The sequence below is a fragment of the Chrysochloris asiatica genome, unplaced genomic scaffold, assembly GCF_000296735.1.
Source record: "Chrysochloris asiatica unplaced genomic scaffold, ChrAsi1.0 scaffold00058, whole genome shotgun sequence".
Lineage (NCBI taxonomy): Eukaryota > Metazoa > Chordata > Mammalia > Afrosoricida > Chrysochloridae > Chrysochloris > Chrysochloris asiatica.
The window spans coordinates 4,114,296-4,136,563 of NW_006408576.1; the positions used below are offsets into that span (position 1 = coordinate 4,114,296).

Sequence of the window (22,268 nt, forward strand, 5' to 3'; positions counted from 1 at the left end):
TGTTTTACATGCTGTTGTTAAGTACTGTCTAGTCAGTTCTGACTCATATCAACTCTGTATAGGGTTTATGAGGAAAGGGAAGTAGGTGTGAACCACTAACGATGTGGGTAGCATCCCACTGCTTATCCTACAGCACCACACTAGGACTCAGTTTCATTTTGTATTTATACCCAGAATTGTGTTGAGGAATTTCCCTTTGATTCCTATTTTGCTAAGAGGTTTATCAAAAAAGGATATTGAATTTTAACAAATGCTTTTTTTCTGTATCAATTGAGATGATCATGTGATTCTTTTAACTTATGTGGTAAATTGTATTGATTGATTTCCTAATGTTGAAATGTATTTGCATCCCTGCTATAAATCCTACTTGATCATGATGCATTATTATTATTTTTGACATGCTGTTGAATTCTGTTTAAGAGAATTTTGTTTAGATTTTTGCATCTATGTTTATGAGGGATGTTGTTGTTGTTGTTAAGTGCCATCAATCGATTCCAATTCATGGTGACCCTGTATGGGGTTTCCAAGATATGACTGGTGGATTTGAACCACTGACATTGTGGTTAGCAGTTTAATGTTAATCTTCTAGAAGTGCATCAGGACTCCATTATGAGTGATCGTTTTCTGAAATTTTCTTTTTTAGTGGGATCTTTTTCTGTCTTTGGTATCAGAGGTATGTTTGCTTCACAGAATAGGGAGTATTCTTTCTTTTTTTATGTTCTGGAATTGTTTAAGCAGAATTGGTATTAATTCTTTTCTGAATACTTGGTAGAATTCTCCAATGAAACCGTCGAGCTAGAGTTTCTTTTTTGTTTGTTTTTAAGATAACTTCTTCAATTTCTACATCTGTTATGGGTCTGTCAAATAGTTCTGCATCTTTTTACATTACTTTAGGTAGATAGCGTACTTCTAGAAATTTGTCAATTTATCCTAGGTTTACAAATTTGTTGAAGTACATACTTTTCATAATATTCTGTTATGTTCCTTTTAATTTCAGTTGGTTCTATTGTAATGTCACCAATTTCACGTCTTTATTTTGGCTATTTGTATTTTCACATCTTTTTCCTTTGTGAATTTGATCAGTGATTTGTCAATTTTATTGATCCGCTCAAAGAACCAATTTCTAGTTTTATTGTTTCTTTTTACTGTTTTTGTTTCCTATTTTATTAATTTCTGCTCTGATCTTTATTACTTCCTCTTTTTGTGATGGTTGTGGATTCTTTTATAACTTCTTTTCTATGAATTTTAAAATTTAATTTTAATTTCTTCTACTAATCCTGGTGTGGTACAGCATACTGTTGATATGCTGGACTGCAGAGTTGGTTTGAACTGCAAGGTCAGAGGTTGAAGCTCACAAGTTGCTCCTCAGAAACCTATGCAGGGTCGCTATGGGTCAAAACAAATTCAATGGCACTTAACAACAACAACAACATTACACATTCATTTTTAAACAAGGTTTATTTAGTTTCTGTATATCTAGTTTTTTCCTTGTTTTGTTATTTATTTCTAGTTTTATAGTATGATGATTGTAGGAGCCTGGGTGGCATAGTGGGTTACCACTTTGACTGGTAACCACAAGGTAAGAGTTTGAATCCACCAGCCACTCCATGGAAAATGAGGAACCTTTCTGTTCCCATTTTCAGAACAGCCTCAGGAACTGTATACAGGATTATTATGTACAGCCTCAGGAACTGTATACAGGATAATTATGTGTTGGAATAGATTGAATTGATCAGCAGAAAAAATGCTTTGTATTATTTTTATGTTTTTTAATTTATTGAAGCTTGCTTTGTGGCCTAAAAATTGGTCTATTCTGAGAATGATCCTTGTGCATTGGCAGAGAATGTGTACTGTGCTGCTGTTGATGGTATGCTCTGCATTTGTCTATGAGGTCTAGTTGCTTGGCTGTGTATTTAGGTATTCTGTATCTTTGTTGAGTTTCTTTCCAGCTGTTCTGTATATCATTGAAAGTATGTTGAGGTCTACTAGTATTACTGTAGAACTATTTCTTTTTTCAATTCTGGTAGAGTATATTTTATGTATTTTGGAGCTCTGTTATTGGGCTTGCAAATACTTGCTGTGATGGTGTGTATCCTCATAGTGAATTGAGTGATATTTGTAAGGGAGATTTCTTTTATCATTAGATTCTCTCAGAAATCTTTCTTTGTCGTTGCTTTAGGAAAGTCTGATTATGATATGTTTTGTTGACTTACTTTTTGTGTCTATTCTGCATGTGGGTTTTTGAAGTTCTTGGATAAACCTTCTCATCTGTCATGATTTTAGGTAAGTTTCCTGTCAATAAGTCTTCAAAGATTCTCTTTGTGCTTCTTTTTTCTGTCCTCCTCTAGAATTCCAATTACACTTAAACTCTTTCTCTTGATTGTGTCCCACATAACTCTTAGACTTTCTTCATTATTTTATCTATTTGTTCCTTAAACAGATTTGTGGTGTTATTATTAAGTATCCTCGAGTCAATTCTAGCTCACAACAACCCAGTATACAGTTTTTGTGGAGCGGCCGGTGAGTTTGAAAAACTGATCATACAGTTCAAATGAACTTTTGGTCCAGTGCTTATCCTACAGTGCCACACCAGGATTCCATTTAAACAGACTGTTATTGTTAAGTGCTTTCAAGTCAATTCTGACCTATTGTTGTTGTTATGTACTGTGGAGTCGGTTCCAACTCATAACGACCCTGTACAGGGTTTCCAAGGCTGTAAATCTTTACGGGAGCAGAAAGTCTCATCTTTTTCCCACGGTACAGCTGGTAGTTTTGAACTGATGACCCTGAGGTTAGCAGCTCGAATCATAACTACTAGAGACCCTGTAAAGGGTTTCTGACGAACAGCTGGTGAGCTTGAACTGCCAACCTTGTAGTTCAAACCAACTTTGCAGTGCAGTGCATTAACCCACAGCGCCACACCAGGACTCCATTTAAACAGATTGCTATCAAGGAATTTGTCCTCCATTTCACTGATTCTTTCTTCCATTGATCCAATCCTGCTTCTGTGCCCTATGATTTAATTACTGATTTCTGATATTTTATTTTGAATCTTCTACATTTATGTTTGCTGTTTTTGTATGTTTTTAGTGATGTGTTTATTTGGTTACTATGTTCTTGTATTGTTTTACTGAATTCTTCTATGGATTTTCCATTGTTGTCTGTGATTTCCTAGTTTCCTTTGAGGATCCTATATCCAAGTCTTTTGAATTCCTTAGAAGGTAGTACTATTTACCATCTCTTCTTCAAGAAGGTTTTCTGTCCCTTTATTTTGCTAACTTGTTAGAGGCATCTTTTCCTTTTTCTGCTTATAATTAGCTATTGTCTGCTGTCTCAGAGACATTAAGGTCAGTGGTGGTAACAGAGTAGGTTCTTTCATTGATATTTGGTGACAATTATTGGGTGGTCAAGGTCTCTCCACATTCCTTATGGGACTGTAGAATTCTTCTTGGTTAGTGCAAGCAGTTAAGCTCATTATCTGGAGGTCAGGATAGTATGTTTCTGTAGCCCCTCTAAGGGAGTGCTTCCCAAATGGTTGGCATAGATCCTCTGTGCATCCATGATTTAGTATCTCAGCTGATAATGGGGGAACAAAGACTTTCATTGCCTGTGCAGTAGACCTGCTGGAACATCTGTGTGTGGGATTGCAGCCAGAAAAATGTATGTAAGCACTAGAAACTCCTGCTTGTCATAAGGCAGAGGTTCTATCACATGCACAAATGGTACTTCTGTGCATGTGATGGATGTTGTTTATGAGGTGATGTGCAAGTCAAGCCGGCTACTGGGTGTGTATGCTCTCGTCAGTCATTGGGTTAAGGATGCTATAACTACACTTCATTAGTTGCCAGGTGGTCAGAATAAAGGTACATGGGTCACTGGTCTCTGGACAGGAGGCACAGGAGCTCATACTGCTGGTTGTTGGAGTGTGTGTGTGTGCTCTGCCCCCTGTTGCAGAATAGTGGCATGGAACTGCAGGTCACCAGTCACAAAGGGAGCACATGTGAGATGGAGGTATACCTCAACTGCTAGTTGACAGCATGGAATCACATTACAGATTGCTGGGGGTGGGGTTGTGCATCTACCAGTCCAGTTGCATGGGATAGCACATCACTGGTTGTCAGACTAGAGGGATGGGCAGCCGGAGAACAGGCATGTTCTTCCAGCCATTGGTGGGTTGGTGGGCATTGTGCAGGGCATTGTGCAGTTTTAAAGGAAGCTGAGCATATGGGTGGACTCTTCCATCATATGGCAGGTTTATAGGTGAGGGGTGGGGTGGGCAGCTCATAGCATAGCACCCTTTACCACTGCTTGGTAGCTTGGCAGGTGGGGATGGATCAGGCACCTTGGTGCATTGGTGTACTCTCCTTCCACTTGCTATGTGGACCAGGGTAGTGGTGGTAGAGGATAGTACTGGGTGGAGGGATGTGATATCCCATGGAAATGGACTGGCAGCATGCAAAACCCCACCCCCTCATCAATCTGTGATGTGCTTCCATCCTGTCAACTAGCAGTTGAGATATACCCCCATCTCACATGTGCTCCCTTTATGAGTTTACTCTTTATCTTTTAGACTTCTTTGATTCTTCAGACATCCTCTTCAGATGTCAAACTTTTCCATAAATACATAGCTCTCTTTTTATCGCTGCTTCCTGGGTTTTCTTTCATTTGCTTCTTTTATTCTGCTTCTTCCGTTTGTATACTTGTGCCTGCACTTTCTATTTTTGGGCTCTTGGTTAATGTGCTGGACTGCAAAGTCAGTTTGAACCATAAGGTCAGCAGTTCAAACTCACCAGCTACGCCTTGGAAATCCTTTACAGGGTCTCTATGGGTCGGAACCGACTCAACGGCACTTAACAGCAACAATATTTTTATTCCTACTCTAAACTTTCTCTCTGAGAAATTTCATTCTCACGGTATACTGACACTAATGAAAGGATGCTACAAAATAGACACCTCTGTGCCTGAAATTACAAGGATCTCCCAATGTGTTTTCTCAAAACCTTCCGGAAAATGTAATTGTGGTTGTTGTTAGGTGGTGTTGAGTTGGTTTCTACTCATATTGATCCCATGTACTACAAAATGAAACACTGCCTGGTACTACACTGTGTTCACAATCCTTTCTGGGCATGAGGCCATTGTTGCAGTCACTGCATCAGTCCATCTCTTGGACGTCTTCCTCTTTTCACCAACCCTTTACGTTTGCAAGCATAACATCCTTCTCCAGGGACTGGCCCTCTTGATAACATGCTCAAAGTTCATGAAACTGAGTCTCACAATCCTGCTAACATCATAATTCAAATGCATAAGTCGTTCTTTGGTATTACTTACTCAATTTCCAGCTTTCACATTCATATGAGGTGATTGGGTCATGCTTGGGTCAGGCACACATTAGTCCTCAAAGTGACATCTTTGATTTTTACCACTTTAAAGAGATCTTCTGCAGCTGATTTGACCAAAGCAATACATTTTATTTCTTGACTGTTACTTCCAAGGACATTGATTATGAATCCAAGTAAAATGAAATCTGGGACAATATCATGATATTGCTTATTGGTTCAATTGTGAGGGTTTGTGTCATCTGCATATGTCAAGTTGTTAGTGAGTCTTTCACCAATCCTGATGCTGTCTTCTTTATACAGTTCAGCTTCTCAGATTATTTGCTTAGCATACAGATTGTACAGACGGAATAAGAATGGTGAAAGGGTACACATCTGACACATACTTTTCCTGATCTTAAACCATGCAGTGTCATACTGTTCCTAAAATGTAAACTAAAAAAGAAAAAAGAAACTAATTTGGTTCCCTAATTATACTTCTGTTTCTCAAGTCCCTATATTTAGTAACATATTATATTGCCACTTACTAAGGCTAGAAGTCTTAAAATCACCTCATCCTCATTAGCAATCATCTGTTCCTGGTGTGGCACTATGGGTTAATGTGCTGGACTTCAAAGTTGGTTTGAACTGCAAGGTTGGCGGTTCAAGCTCACTAGTTGCTCCTCAGAAACCCTATACAGGGTTGTTAGGGTCAGAACCAAGTCAATGGCACTTACTAACAACCAACAACAATTATGCAATTACTATATTTTGCCTTGTGCTCAGGCCTTTTTTGTTCCATGAGATAGTGAGCTCTTTGAGGACCAGAACTATGCCTCATTCATCTTGATGCACTCGGTATTGCTAATACAGTGTGCTATAAATAAAAGGTTCTGAACACATTATCAAATTAATGATTAAGAACCTGCTCTACAGAAAATTAAAGAAATGAAGGAAGGAAGGAAGGAAGGAAGGAAAGAAGGAAGGAAGGAAGAAAAAGAAAGAAATGCCTTTTACAGAGTACTTCCATTCCACCCCCACATTTATGATTTTATAATGAACCATACATGAACAAATATTTAGAAATGCTTATCTGCAAATATTCTGGAATATTCATACATTTGGGAGATCAGTAACGGATCTGAGTTTTCACTTCTCACAAGCTAATGTTATAGCAAAACATGATATCACCTATGGTTTGTACAAATACGTGTAATATCCAATTTGTCAGAATCTATATTTCAATTACATTTAGTTTTTCTCTGTGAAAATTTGGAATTGGTAGAATATATCAGTCAAAAAAAAAGGAACTGGTATTTCACTTTGAAAGGGAAAATAGATGCCTTAAAGGAAAATTATGTAAAGGAGAATTTTATTCTAAAAACATTAGCTATTGGTCCAAATGCCGCATTTTTTAGATAAAGAAAATGAAGTACAGAGAGTTTATAACATGTTTAAATCGCATAGCCTGTTTGGCGTGAAAGTGTAATATCAAATCTAGGTACCAGTGAAAATAGACAGCTTTGGGAATCAGATAGATCTGGATTTAGATCTCAGTTCTTATATTTACTTGGGCAAGTTAGACCTTGCTCAAATGAATTTTTTTTTTTTTTAATTTAAACATCCTCAATATGCTGGCACTGTGCTAATCCCTGGAAAGAGGATAATGAAGTCTCTGATCCTCATTTCCTTACCTGAAAATGGGTATAATACTACCCTGCAGGTTTTATGTTCAGACTAAATATGTTAGTGTATGTGGGTGTAAACTGAGCACCTAACACAAAGTGTGTGCTCAGGCAAACAGAAGCTATTGCTAAACCATGCTGTCTCTCTACTCATGTAACACACGGGATCATATCCATTCACTTGACTTCTTTCATTTTCATAGCTCTTCAAGTTTGGTCACAAGTTATAAGAATCTTTTGTTTATTATTTTTAGAAATCATTTGAACACTTGGAGCTACAATATCTTCTAAAATATTTCATCTTGAAGGATTCAGCTAAACTTAGTTTCTAAGTCCCAAATACTATTCTGACATTTTCTTTGATCATATAGATTCACTTCTCAGCTCTCCCACAGCTACCTGCTTTATTGGGATATCCCCAAATGTTCCTCTAAGAGACCATCTGATCACCTTCATATCTCAGGGAAAGCTATCCCATTCTTCCCACTAGAAATTAGGTCTTAGATAATGAAGGAAATGCTCAAAAATACTTCAGACCCAATATCAGGCTCTTAAATTCATAAAGTCATTTCTGAAAACATCTCTTTAAAGCAGTCAATTATAAGTAATTTCACATAATTGGTAAACTTTGTGTTGAGAGAAAGATAAACATACAAACATGAAATGTGTACATCATCTTTCAGTACAGAAGTGTACTTAGCAGTTGTTGTAGATTCATTTTATATCACTAACACATAACTAGTGTGGCACTATAGGATCAGCACTGGACTGCAAACCACAAGGTCAACAGCTGAAACCTATCAGCTGCTCCTTAAATACCCTATAGAGGGTCACTATGAGTGGGGACCAATTCAACAGCAGTTAACAACAACAAAAATGAATTAATAAGAATGTATAAGATTGAAACCCACTCAATTTCAACCTTATTAAGGATTTTATAGTATAAGTTTTTTGGGGACAACTAGGACATGATGTTTCATGCAATAAAGCCTTCTATATAAATGTTGATTTGGATGACATATAGAAGTCTGGCTAATTGCACAAGTCATGTCTCAAGACCCTTTTCTTCAAGGATTAATAGTATAAATGCTGGAAGGGATATTTTGGAGAATGTTGATTTCAATTCTATAATATATTAGAGGAGATGTAGAGAAATTACTTATCTGAGGTCACAGCAGGTAAGAATTTACTATAATCCCGGCCTTTCTAAAAGGAAGTCATATTGCAGGGAGCTATCCTTCAGAGGAAGTTGATACAGTAGGGTTGATCTAGCAGGAAAATGAGTCAGAGGAAAACACTGCATGCTGGAGAAGGTGGTTAAGATCACTTTGGCCCCAGCTAATCCTGAATGAATTGTTCATTTAAAAAATTTGGGGCCTAGTTATATTAGGTCACATTGAACCATAAGATGGAAATGACAAAAGGTAAGAGGGATGATATAAACAAATTTGTAGATGTTTGAATTCCCAAGGGTAGTGGTGAAGCATGGACTTACTTTCTGGAGGGACCTTATCTTTGTGCGGGCATCCGGATAAACTGCGATGATGAGGATAAAGCCCAGTTACGTGGCCAGTTCCATCACACCCAGGGGTTGGACACTTGCTCTCTTTCTTTTCTGTTCTTGAGGGATCTAAAAGCGACAACAGGTGTCAAGAGAATGAACGTTTACCAACTGAAGACAAATGTGATTATTTAACAATTGGAAGAAACCTTTGCTAAATAAAGAAATAAAGCAGGTGTCAGGGGACAGGTTGTGACATCAGACTTTTACTTAAGTAGTTCTTTGGTTTGGGGTGATTTTTTGACCTTATACAGTTTAATCAAGAATTATAAAATATTTTCGTTTCCATCCAACAGGAGAAAAGGAATGTTCCTAAACTTAACTCTTCATTAATTATTTTCCCGTGTGTTACATGATAAGCTGCATTGCTCAAAGAAATCAACATAATAGTGATGAGACAGTGACCTTCTTAGAGAACAAAACTATACCATTGTCATTCATAAATTTATCTGTGAAATTCATCCAGAGCGTATATACCATTCCAAAACTCCCTAGCTGAATTTCTTGAGTGCTCTGATCATTTACATTATAAGCTGCAATTTTTTACTGGTATTGGAATTTACTCTCTTGAGGTTAAGCAACACGGTTCCTTAGAGTACTAATTCATCGCTTTTCTGGAAATAAAATGAACTCTCAGAAGGCACTGTAAGCAAATGATCAAAATGGTGGAAATCCCACCTGAGAGAGATGATGAGCAATCAAAAATGTTTCAGAAGCCGCTGGAGCAATCATTTGTTTTGATTTCTTCATCTGTACTTGGGAGACCAGAGGAAGGCTTTTATAATGCTGTGCATGCATACACAAAATTAAGAAGTAATGGTTTTCTAGAGCCCTGTTGGCTTCTCTGCAATACCAGTCAATGGAAGGATTAGAGCAGACGTTTTGTCAAAAATTTAATGTAAGATGCCAGAAATGTTGTTATATCACTAATAAAATAATTTTTATACCCCAAATTTTCATAGTTTATAAACGAGCAGTAGAATCATTGGGAAATATTTTTTTAAGATAAAGCTCACAGAAAATAGCAAATACAAGTGTGCAAAACACTGTATTTTGAACCAGTTTTTGAAAACCAGTTACTAAAATCACCAATAGACATTTCTTATAGTATGGCTATTAAGATTTTATCCAGGGAATGCTATAGCTAAATTTCTTTAGGCATTTCTAAAATCAGTCTCCCATTAATCAATTATGACTTAAAAAAACATGTTTTACGTTTGATTGAGAATTCAATTCACATCAATAAAAAAGCTTAGTTTAACTTTTCTGTAACTCGTGGACATTTTTCTTAAGCTATTCATGGTAACTTGAAATTAGAAAGGAATCACAGCCATATATAAATGCTTACATGTTTATATAAAAAGCTCTTCATCATTTTTTAAGCTATGAATTTTTCTTGTGAATGATTCTTTTAGGTATTAGAATTTTCTACACCAGTTCTGTTTTGATGAAAATTTCCTTTGTAGACTTGTCATCTACTTTACTACAACTGTTTATATACAGTAGCCTCTGAGAACAAATTTAAAGTTGTAATATTGTGACCTCAAACCTGAAATACCTTTTTGACCCTCCTCTTACACATACAAACTAAAAAGCATTTTATTGTCTTTTGAGTAATTTTATACTGTTGATATAGTTTAGTTAGTATAAATATAAACTTTTAAGGGCACAATAACAATCAATGGAAAACAAGGAATATTTAAAATCATATACTAGAGATAGGGTTTTAACTAGATGCAAAAATCTTTCAAATGATAAGTAAATGACAGTTAATATGAATTATTGAATGAATCATTTTTCATCAGCTCACTTACAATTTTTAACAAATTATATTATCTGAAAGATTTTAAAAGCATTGTAAAATTAAAATCAGATCTGTATAAAAACAATGTGGCTCCAAATTTTTCAGATTTTGGAAGACAAGAGTATAATCTCCTCTCGATGCATCAAACCCTATCGAGGTGGATATAGTTTGTCATCACCATTGCCTATTAACATCCACTGTCTTTAAGTCAATGCCAACTCATAGCAACACTATAAGACAGAGTAGAACTGCCTCAGTGGATTTCCAAAGCTGTAAATCCCTATGGAAACAGACTGCCAACGTTTGCTCCCACAGAGTGGTCAGTGGGTTCAAACTACTGACTTTTGGTTAGCAACCAAGTACTTAATCAGTGTACCACCATGCTCCTACCATCACTGTTACCTCCTCTCAACTTCTTATTTCTTGTAATCTCAGTACATTTTAAAAACAGACATATGAGCAAATACAGAACAACCAAGCAAGCAAGCAGACCAACAAGTCAACTGAAAACCTTTTGAAGATTGATAGAAAAAGAAAATTGCATGTTAGATGAACTTGCTTCCCCCTTTATTCATTTTAGAGTAGACAACTGAATATACAAAAAAATAGAGCAATTTTATTATTCACTTCCTTTTTGTAGCAGTTACTTATTCATAATTTCAAATCAATGTGAGTATACTGTGTGTGAATGAGAATTGGTACAAGTGTTCTTCCCATCTTTAATAAAGTAACAGAGTTGTAAATTGAGACTGTAGATATGCTGTGTTGTTATAGGACTTGTACTTTAGCTGTGTTGGTAAAATTATTAGCACATAATTTTTTAAAGGACATTATTATCTTTTCCCCACCAGGGTGACCTTATATGGCCATATTTATTTGGTTATAAACATAGCTATTGATATGGTCAAAGAAACTTGGGGACAATGTGGAAAACACTGATACAAAACTGAAATGAATTTTGGTGAAAGGAAGACCTGGAAAATCTGGAGAGTTGAAGAAATCAATGCTTTCCAACTCATTTGGAAAATTCAAATCCCCACCCTTTTCTGATTTCAAGGGGAAAGCACATCTAAGTTTTTAACTGTTCATTTCCAGCCTTACCTCTACTTACTTAGGGGAAAAAAATGGATGAAATTTCATTACTTGAAAAAAAAAAAAAAAAAAAAGTAAAAATCTCCATAAAGCTGCTGAGTTTAAAGGGACAAGATAAGCCAAAGAAACCATAGCAACAAAAATTATACAATCCCAAATCTGTCCACTTTGTACATCCCTGAACTTCTTAAAATCAGAACTCCAGCATAAAACCCAGAATACAGAATTCTAAAACCTTCTCCTAAAATACATTCATCCAATTGAGCCTAAAGAAATAAAATAATTCCTTCCTAAAATGTTTAGTTTATGTAAGATACAGTTACGGTTTTCTAATAGATAGCATTAGAAAATATTGAAAATAATTGTCCTAAAGTTTTAAACATTATGTTTCATAATCTTTAAAACTCTTTTCAAACTCTGATATTTTAGTACACTAAAGACTCTTTCCTTTGAAAAAAATGACCCCTTTCATTCAATGCCACACTCAAAGAGGTCTAGTCTTCACCTCATTACTGAAGCAACTGTTAGTGCTCAAGTACTTGCTAAATCAAGAACCCAATAAGCTTTTGGCTGTTTGTATCCAATCAGGATTTCAGTTGTAGTAATGTCCAACTTATCATAGAACATATGTGCACACATTGAGAGGAGAATACACACCTATGTCATAATAGTAAAACAAAAACAAAAACAATTTTTCTAATAGTTTGAAATTTTTACAGCAACTGATTTTCAAACCACATTCCTGATCCTCATCATCAGATCCACAGGGAGGAAATGCCGTATTCATAATAAGTAGAATAAAATGAAAAACAATAAAATGTTCTCAATAATAATACAGAGAAGTCTAAGAATCATCGATTTCACACTTTCAAACTGCTTCTTACTTTATACTAAAATAACCTTGCAGTTGAGATATCTACAATGTCCAGGGTCTGAAGGATGTTAAATTTTAATCTGTATCATATTGACAGTGGACATTGTCTTCATTGCAATCATTGAGGTTGGGTACACACATACACACACACACATATATATATACATACAGATGTATATATACATTAATATAGAAATATACAAATAAGTGCCACATATTTCATAAGTGAAAATGTGTTTAAATATCATATTGGGTGGTTTTGAGTATTTTATAATAAATTACATTTGAGAAAATTACCATAACTGTTTTCATAATGGAATCAATGAGGGGGAATGAACATACTAAAGAAATTGCTATTGATCTTAACCTGGACCATACCATGCCTTGCATAGCAAATGCTTTTCATTACCTTACTATCTTAAGATAATTAATGTGCAGTCACTGCCCTAATCTTATGTTATCAGTCATTCTGTTGCTATTCAATTTCTATCAGAAATGTTTTCTATGTGGAGGTTTCATCAATAACTGTCATTTGATGATAATTTTATAAATCATGATGCCACATACCTAATCCAATTTAGAAAATATGTGCTTCATTCCTGATGAACTAATTGTTACATAAGCTCTTGCCACTCAATATAAATAGTGATGCTTTTGTAACAGCAAAGGCTTATCTTAATATTTCCTATCGCATGGTGTGTTTGTGTTTTAATCCTATCTACCCAAAAAATGCATCTTCCCAATGAAGTATTACATTATTCATCTGCTCTAATAACATGACATTGAGCTGCTTTATGCATTTTTTTCAGAAAAATACTTTATTTGCTCTTTAGAAACAGAATCACAAAATATAATTCTGGAATCACCTTTGAAAAGTAAACTTTAGAGATATAATTTAGTATAATTCCCACACTGTAGACTGTGATCAACATATTTTACCCTAGCTCATGATTACATGAGTCAACTTACGTTAGGTAGAAATATTACCTTTACCATAGTATGGCTTTTTGACATGGCTGTCACTGGATTTAGGCTTTCTCTCCTCCCCGGAAAGTTGTCTTGGAGACTGCTCCTCATATGATCTCATATTATCCCTCCTTCCAGCTTCCATTGCCATTTTTTCCCTCATGGCCTTGGCTCTTTCCGTTTCCAAAGCAATCGCTTTCTCGAGAAGTGTTAAATTACCCTTGGTCATATCAAAGACTTCTTCAGACCTGTCGGAGTTAACGGAGGTGGTATCGTCGTCTCTTTCATGGCACCCGTCCTCCTTTGCACAACTAGAAAAAGTTCTAGATCTGGGACTCAATTGTTCTTCAAGTCGCATTAAGTTCATCATGTCAGAGTAGTTCCTATCGGGCGTTCTTCCTGGGAAGTCGTCTTCTTGCCTGACATGCTGACGGATGTTCATGTTTTGCTGTTGGTTTCTCTCCTGTGGGTTTGTCTCACTGAGCTTCCTGGCCAGATCAAAGCATTGATTCCTCAAACACTCCAAACTGCTTAGACACACCTCCTCATCACTCTCCTCCACCATTTTTTCCATGAGTCCATTGTTCATGGGTTTCCCTAACATTACATAATTCATATTTCTATTATCCTGTTGTGACATGCTATCTGCATAATTTCTGTCATTAATGTTTTCTGAAAGCACAACACCATGTCCTTGGGCTAATAATTTAAGGGAGTCCACTGTTTCTCTAACAACATCACTATCTAAGTCTAAACTTAACTCGCTTTTCCGACCCAGGTTCTCATTTTTGTCACTATCATCTTCCAGACTGTTGGAGGTATTGCTGTTCATTTCTGACTCAGTCCTGGCCCGGTATGCTGCATCCTCAGCTATTTTGCCAAGATTTAACAATGATTTGGCCACCAGTTCATCATAATTATCATATTCATCATTATTGTTATCATCCTTTTCTGTGTCTTGCATTATTCGAGTATTGTGACAATTCATTTGATGGTCTTCTGCAAAGAAAATAAAAAAAAAGACAAAAAAGAAAAGAAAAGAAAAAAATGGCTAGAACTTGAAGTTTAGTTGCAACAGCGCGGATAGCAAGTTAACTGCATGTCAAATACTGCTTATCATATGCTACAATGTTAACTCCCAGTTACAGCTGGGTTTAAAGGGCTGAGATCAAGAAAACAGATTATGCTAGAAAACAGGAGGCCATTTAAAGTATTTGCTATGAACTATTAAGTTCCTTACTTAATTTTAAATAGGGTAAATATAATTTAAAAAATTAGTTTGAATTGCTTCTAGATTTTAAAGAAAAACTTATTTCCCTCATTAGTTTTATTTACTTACAACACAACTGGATGTATAATAATTGTGCTAATCAGAATACTAGGCTTTTTAAAAGTTCATGAATTTTGTTTCCAATTCTTAAGTAGCTACTCACAGCGATAGTTTAAAAATTGTTCAATTTTACAACGATACTTAACAACACAGGTTCCTGAGGAATCACAGAGATGCCACATACATTGGGAGTTCAGGGTCATAAAGCATATATCTGGGTTGAATTAATATTTGGAGACCGCCATGGTAAACAGTGAAGCAGATGAAACTCTCTAGTAAAAGTTTAGTCAGTAAACCAGATTAACTCTTATTCCAACATCCTTATTTTAGCAGAAGACTGGGAGGTGAAAAAGTGTACAGTGACCAAATTCCTATAAAAACCAGGATTGGGATGAGTTGGTTCAACTGTAGCACATATGGTACAGAATTTAATTTGACACACAGTATTATTATTATGTTCATTCATCTCACCTCCTCAGAAAACTATTGGTGAGTTGGTAGAAATGTGTGATTAAGTGTCATATCTGATCTCTTGAAATTATCTAAAAATTATTCTATAAAAAAGAGACCATTTCAAAACACACATAAAACTTCAATGTTTCATCCAAAATATTTTTGTCTAATACACAAAGAATATTTGAAATATTACCTTTATTTATCATACTACATAATCATCAACATTAAGTTGCAAGGTATAGATTATAATAAATGGATTCTCAAATGGATTTCCCTTCCTGAGGCTGAATTTGGCTAACTCTATGACATTTTGGAGTCCTTGTATGGCACTGTAGGATAAGCACTGGGCTGTTAACCATAAAGTTGGTGGTTCAAATCTACCAGTCACTTCTTGAAAACGTTATACAGGGTCGCTATGCGTCAGAACTGACTCATAGTTCTGAGTCAGAACTATGAGTCAGAACTGACTGAACAACAACACGCCATTTTCACATTTATTCTTTTCTTTATGATTAAAAACACCAAGCAAGATTTTAAAAAGTAGATTAGCACTTTTCAGTAGTGAGGTATACTGACAAGTAAAATTTTGCATCTCTTGTGCCTCCAGTGGTTATTTTTTTAAATGGGTTTTACGATAGCTCTGTAGAAAAGGCTTTTATTTGTAAAAATGCTTTGGATCTCAACATATCAGTAACAGAGAAGAACATTCTTGCTAGCCCACATGTGGAATAAACAAACATTTTAATCTAACACTTCTTTCTAAACATCAGTGAATCAAATTTCCCATTTATTAGGCATAGAGGCTATCATATGAAACAAATATTGTCTGTCTTTTGGGTAATTTTTCATAAGTTGTTTTCTTCAGTTTAGGATAAAGTCATCTCCAGAGATCAACGAGAGGAAAGAAAATCAGTGAAAGAAAACTGCTGAATGCAATGATAAACATTTTGAACACAATAACCTAAAATATTCACCTTGATGCTGGCCTAGGATTCAAACTCTTAGAAATTGAAGAAAAACCTGTTCTAATGATTTAAAATATATATATATAAATTATAGTCTTCTCTTGATTTATGCACTTCTATTCTTATATTTTTGGGCTGTAAAAAGGAAGTCAATGAAAATGGTGAACAAGAAAAGAGAAAGTCTATAGCATCTTCCCTGTTATTTCTAAGACCACAGCAAATCCTGTGCTTGGATTATGACATTTGACTGCATTTTCAAGTGTCTCTTGAGGCATATTTATACTTTTCTATTCTTCACCTTCATGCCAAATCTGCTATATACCTGGTTATGTACTAGTTTTCCACATCCTAAATCTTGAGATTATCTTCAATTTATCTTTCCCAAAAAACAAATGAATTATTCCAATTTCTGAGTTTCTCAACAATTTTTACAAGATGGTAAGTAAAAAAGTACTTCTTCTATTCATACATGCATGGATTTATTCCAATCAAAATATATTTAAACATATCTGTGTAATCAGTGGATGTCTGCAGACAAATTTTCTCAATAATACACTTATCTTAGTATCCTTTGTTGTTGTTGTTGTTAAGTGCCATTGAGTTGGTTCCAATTAATAGCCACCTAGAATAGAAGTTCCAAGGAGCAACTGATGAGTTTGAACCATCAACCTTGTGGTTCAAACTGACTGAAGTCTTGTACTTATCCTACACCACACCAGCACTCCTTAAGGTGCCTTCAATAAAGGGATCCAATCAAAACAGTGATCTTCAAGAGGGTCTGCAGAACCAGTTAAATTCAAGGCAAATGTTTTTGGGGATTCCAAGGAGTATTCTTGATAGATTTTCTCCAAGAGCACAGGAATTTCATTGGGGCTTATGAAGTAATTTTAAGAAAATGGAAAACTGCATTGGTGGAAAAAGACGAGGAAAGTTGTGCTGAGGGATTTTTTTTTTTTTTTCCATCATGACACTACATGTGCTCAGTTTTGAAGGGTAGCAAGGGTTACCTTGGGAAACCTTACCTCATCTACCCTAAAGTCCTAATCTTTCCCCTTCAGACATCTTTTTGATCCCCAAACTCAAAGAACATTGAAAATAAATATGATTAGAGTCTATGGAGAATGTCAAAACTGCTGTTTGATAAGGTATAAATCGAAGAGTACAGAATTTTTCAGGGAAGGGTTAAAGAGATGGAGACACTGCCTTTAGAAGTGTAGAGACCTAGGTGGAGGATGTGTCGAGAAACAATAACTTCACATTTTGACATTTTCATTTAAAATAAAAGTTTCCTTGATTCTATAACAATACTTTTTGACTTATTCTTATATTCTTCTCTCTGTAGGTCCCCATTTCTTTAGCGGTTACCTTTTTAATAACCATATTTCACATCTTTGATATCCATTTTTCTTTCTACTCAATTCATGGGTTACCAATCCTCAGGGAAATTAAGGTCAACATGGAAAAGCTTGCTCACATAGTCTCTGACAATCATACAGCTGAGTGAAACTGAGAACACTAGAAGGGAATCTCTTAACCATCAGAAAACTAGGCCAATATACAGTCAAGGTTTAAATACTAAAATGAAGTAGAATTAGACCAGATTTTGTACATTGCTCATTTGAATAAACATGAAAATAGAAGTTAGTTAAGCTCATTCTTGCTACAACTTTACTGTTAGCTAATTATATGATTCTAGGAACCCCAATTTTTAGAACTTTAATTAGCTTATCTGTTATACTTAGTTGATATCTAGTCACTCGTGGTGATCCCATGTGTACAGAGAACAACTGCTCCATAAGGTGTTCACAGGTATGACCTTTCAGAAGCAGTTCATCAGGTCTGTCTTTTGAGGTACATCTGGGGAGGTTTGTACTGCCAATTTTTTTTGCAAGTTGTTAAGCACTTAACCATTTCTTTAACCCAGAGACTTTTAACTTATCTGTAAAGTGGAGATAAAGAACAAAACCAAAACTTAAAACAACTACCTGGTCTTTCATAAAGAGATGTGGAAAGAATCACATGACTAGAATGCACCATATGAAAGAGCTCCATATGTTGTCAGAACTTTGTACATGGGTTGGCTAGTATTTAATGGTGGCACTGGTCTGTGGAGCAGATGCCTGGAGGAAATTAGGCCATTTGTAGAAGAAATCTGGAAACAGCAAGGGAAATATATTAGCATCTGGATATGCAGCCCATTGAGCTGTTTTGGCTCATATGCATAGCCTTCCAAGCTTTGTGACATTGAGATGTGATGACTGACAGCAGTAAATGTGAGCATACTGGATGAAAATTCCAGGAGTGGCTGAAAATCCTCGAAGGTTAATAGAATCTCTGAAGTTACTGGTATTTAACTATTTTCAAATACACTTAAGAGAAAGTCAACTCTTAATTATCTAGACTAATGGAGGGGAACAGTCATTCAATCCGTCAACAAGCAGCTTCTAAATATCAGCCATGTGTCAAGCTCATCTAGTACTGAGAAACATTATTTACATGTAGTTTTTAGAATGTCATCTCTGGTTTTATATTTTCAGGCTATTTACCTTTCTAGTTATGTGTTTGCTGAAGCTAATAATGAAATGGCAGTGGGCTATGGGAGATGGACAGGACTTCCTGTGCCAGTCTGGGATTAACAACATGGTACAAATAGTCCACAAATAGAACATTATGACCGAACATACACACAAAAAATTCAAGACTGGGTTTTACTAGTTCTTCATGTGATCAATATCTTATCAAATATGTAAAATATTTTAAAATGATAAAAACATTTTACCAGAAAAGTATTTTAAAGTATACACTTATGTTTTGAATAATCAAAAAGGAAAAATTCAGATCTATTGCTAATGAGTTGATTTCAACTCAACACAGAGTGGAATTGCTCCATAGTATTTTCAAGGTTGTGATCCTTAGGTGCCTCTGGGTGGGTTGAAATAGGCAACCTTGCAGTTAGTAGTTGAGTACTGGTGTGGTAATATAGGATTAGCACTGGACTCCTAACCCCAAGGTCGGCAGTTCAAGCCTACTAACTGGAACCGAATCCATGGCACTCAGCAACAACAAATTAGAGTACCTAGCCATTTGTGCCAGCCAGAGCCCCCATAGTTTAAATAAGAGAGCATAATTATTTAGATAGAGTTAAAGAAAATACCAAATCATTTAGAGGTTAAAAAAAAAACAACCAAAAAACCTTAAAAAAATTATATTTTCTAACTACATTGTACATTTCTATAAAAATTAAAAAAAATTCCCCTCAAAAGTAATAGACTCTGAAAGTAAGGTCCAGCCCATGTACTCAACACGGGTGGAATCGCAAAATTTTAAAGACTATGCTAGAAGCTAGTGATCATCTGGTTCAATTACTTTCTTTTTTATGTATTTTTTCTATGTTTCCATTAGCCAATTGTAAATATTATTATTTTGCCATCTAAGTATTATGTGTTTTTAAAATTCTTATGTACACATAATGAAATTTGTAGGTCTAATTTTTATCTCTTGACTCAGATTGCTATAAGAAATTCATGTTGTACAATTACAATTAGAGATAAAAAAATGTTTTTTGTTTTTTTTAAAAAAAAACATTAAAATGTTTTTAATTTAAATTAAAGTGATGTTCTGGGATATTTTCCCCCTCCTCTTCATGACTAGAGTAAGGTATTGTTAGAACTTTGTGGATTATATCTTTATGATGTTGCTTTATAAATATTAGCACTGCATTTTTAGTATTTTGTTTTAAAAAAACTATAAAACACAACTTCTGAGCATTTTCTGATTCTTTAAATATCTAATCCTAACTCAATTACTAATGTTCTTTTTAAACATTAAAATAGGTCATGGGTAAACAAGTAGACAACTGATTTAGAACTATTTCAGAAGATACATTATTGTAGTCTTTACCAAACCAAGGAAGACAGGCCATGGCAGTGCATCAACACATCTCAAATGATCAAAGTTCATTGTTTTATATGACATTAATTTTTGTTGTTGTTGTAGAAACAGATAAATATAAAAAGTAACTTTACTACTTGTAAACACAGACATTTGATAATGTCTTAGATTCTAATGAGAAGATCATGGTGTTTTAAAGACAAAAACATCACAAGTTAAGGAAAGAACAAATAGTGACTATCATTACACAGACCACATCATGTAAATGGTAAAACATAGAATGTCCCTGTGTTGAATAAGTGAAATACATGAATAAAGAAACACAGACTTGTTAAAGTCTCATGGCATGTAGCTATCTGTTCTCATTTAAACCTAATAACAACCCTATGACATAGGCACCATCGTGACTACTAGTCTTTATATATGAAATCTTGTCTTCAAATATTCCAGACAAACTTTGAGATAGATGTGTTTTCTTTCCCACATCTATCTAAGTAAGAGTAAGAGAAGTAATCCTATCAGTTCAGGTACTGTTGAACACAATTGTTTCTACTAGAGAGAGGTACCTCGCCACTAAAGGGACAAAGTGAGCTGGCCTTCACTTTCCTGCTTTCCAGCAACAAGAATATACTGAGGCAGTGAAGCAGTTTGGGATTTGGTCATAGTTTCCCCCCAGCTATTAACTGGAACCTAGCATCAATCCCTTTCTGTCTCATTTATCCTCATCTAAACAAGGATGTGATTTAACTAGAAGACCCCCTTAAGACTCTTTCAAATTGACAGGTTTATAGTTCAGCATGGCTGAAAAGGGGAATCTTGAAAATGAGAGTGGAATAAAGAAGTGGAAGGTGCATGCCATTTATGTCCAGAAAATGCCAGCTTTGTTAGCTTTTTAGATTGAAAAGAAAACCACATCTTAAAATTGTATCTAATAAAAAAGATAAGGGACCAGTCCATGGAGAAGGACATCACGGTGGGTAAAGTGGAGGGGCAGTGAAAAAGAGGGAGACCCCCAATGAGATGGGTTGACCCAGTAGCAGCAGTTGTGAGGGTGGTTCGGGACCAGGCCGTGTTTTGTTCTGTTGTACACAGGGTCGTTATTAGTTGGAACTTGCTTTTGATGGTATTTTTGATGGTATTTCACAACAACAAAACCAAAAATATTGTTAGTTTTATGGAAACCTTAAGGTATCAATCTATAGTCAAAGGTTAAAAAGTGACTTCTGAATTATTGGAAATAGAAATTAATCTAGTAGAAATTGACTCTCATTTTCTTTATAAGTTATGGGTACATTGTGATTTCCCTCCTGAATTATGGAGTCCTGGTGTGGCGCTGTGGGTTAATGCCGTCAGACTGCAAAGCCGTTTGAACTGCAAATTCAAGCTCACCAGCTTCTCCTTGGAATCCCTATACATGGTCACTATGGGTTGGAACTGACTGGATGGCATTTAGCAACAACAACAGTGCCAGAAAGAACTATGGCGATAATCTGCTCCTTCACTACATCAAATATTTTTCCATCCTACCATATTTCTTCTCTAGTAGCATAGTGGTTATGAATCGGGCTGCGAACCTTAAAGTCAGTAGTTCGAAACTACCAGCTGCTCTGCAGTAGAAAGATGAGGCTCTCTGTTCCCGTAAAGATTTACAACCTCGGAAACCCTGTACAGGATTGCTATGAGTCGGAACCGACTCGACAATAGCACTTAACAACAACAACAACATATTTCTTCTGCTTTCCAAATATTGTAAATATTCTGGGGATTTTAAAGTGGAATTATTTCAAAGATAGGTTATTCAAAAAAATAAAGCATTTATCTGCTTTAAGTAGTAAAGGCAAATCTTGGCTTCATATTCTTTTACACTTCTTAAACTTGAGAAGTGACAGTTTCTGGGTGTTGCAAATGGTTATTTTGTACTGTTGTTGTTGTTAAGTGCCGTCAAGTCAGCTCCAATCCATGGTGACCCTCTATAGGGTTTCTGAAGAGCAGCTGATGAGTTTGAACCGCCGACCTTGCAGTTCAGACTGTTTTGCAGTCTGGCACATTAACCCACAGCGCCACGCCAGGATTACTGCTAATCAAAAGGTTTGAAGTTTCAAGGTCACTCACAAGCACCTTGGAAAAAAGTTCTGGATATGTATTTCTGAAAAAAAAAATCAGTCACTGAAAACCCTGTGGAACACAGGTCTACTCTGACACATATATGGGTTCCATGAGTTGAAACTGATTTGATAGCAACTGGTTAAGCTTGAGAAATGAGAGATGCCAATGAAGAACATAGCAAGGTCACCCTGACTAGAAGACATGCTCTCCTCAGAATAACACT

The 22,268-nt window shown here is 35.6% G+C and overlaps 1 protein-coding gene across 3 annotated transcripts in view; it reads right to left on the reverse strand.

The window, feature by feature from the left end:
- Positions 1-22,268, reverse strand: part of MYT1L (myelin transcription factor 1-like) — a 399,784-nt gene that overhangs the window by 154,446 nt on the left and 223,070 nt on the right. For 2 of the 3 annotated variants that reach the window (XM_006863965.1, XM_006863966.1), the window contains 2 exons: positions 13,325-14,296; positions 8,496-8,630 (listed from right to left, as the gene is read on the reverse strand). In XM_006863965.1, coding sequence (XP_006864027.1) covers positions 8,496-8,630; positions 13,325-14,296 — 1,107 coding nt within the window. Of the gene's footprint in view, positions 1-8,495; positions 8,631-13,318; positions 14,297-22,268 lie in introns of all 3 variants that reach the window. The other variant, XM_006863964.1, reaches the window with a different exon arrangement.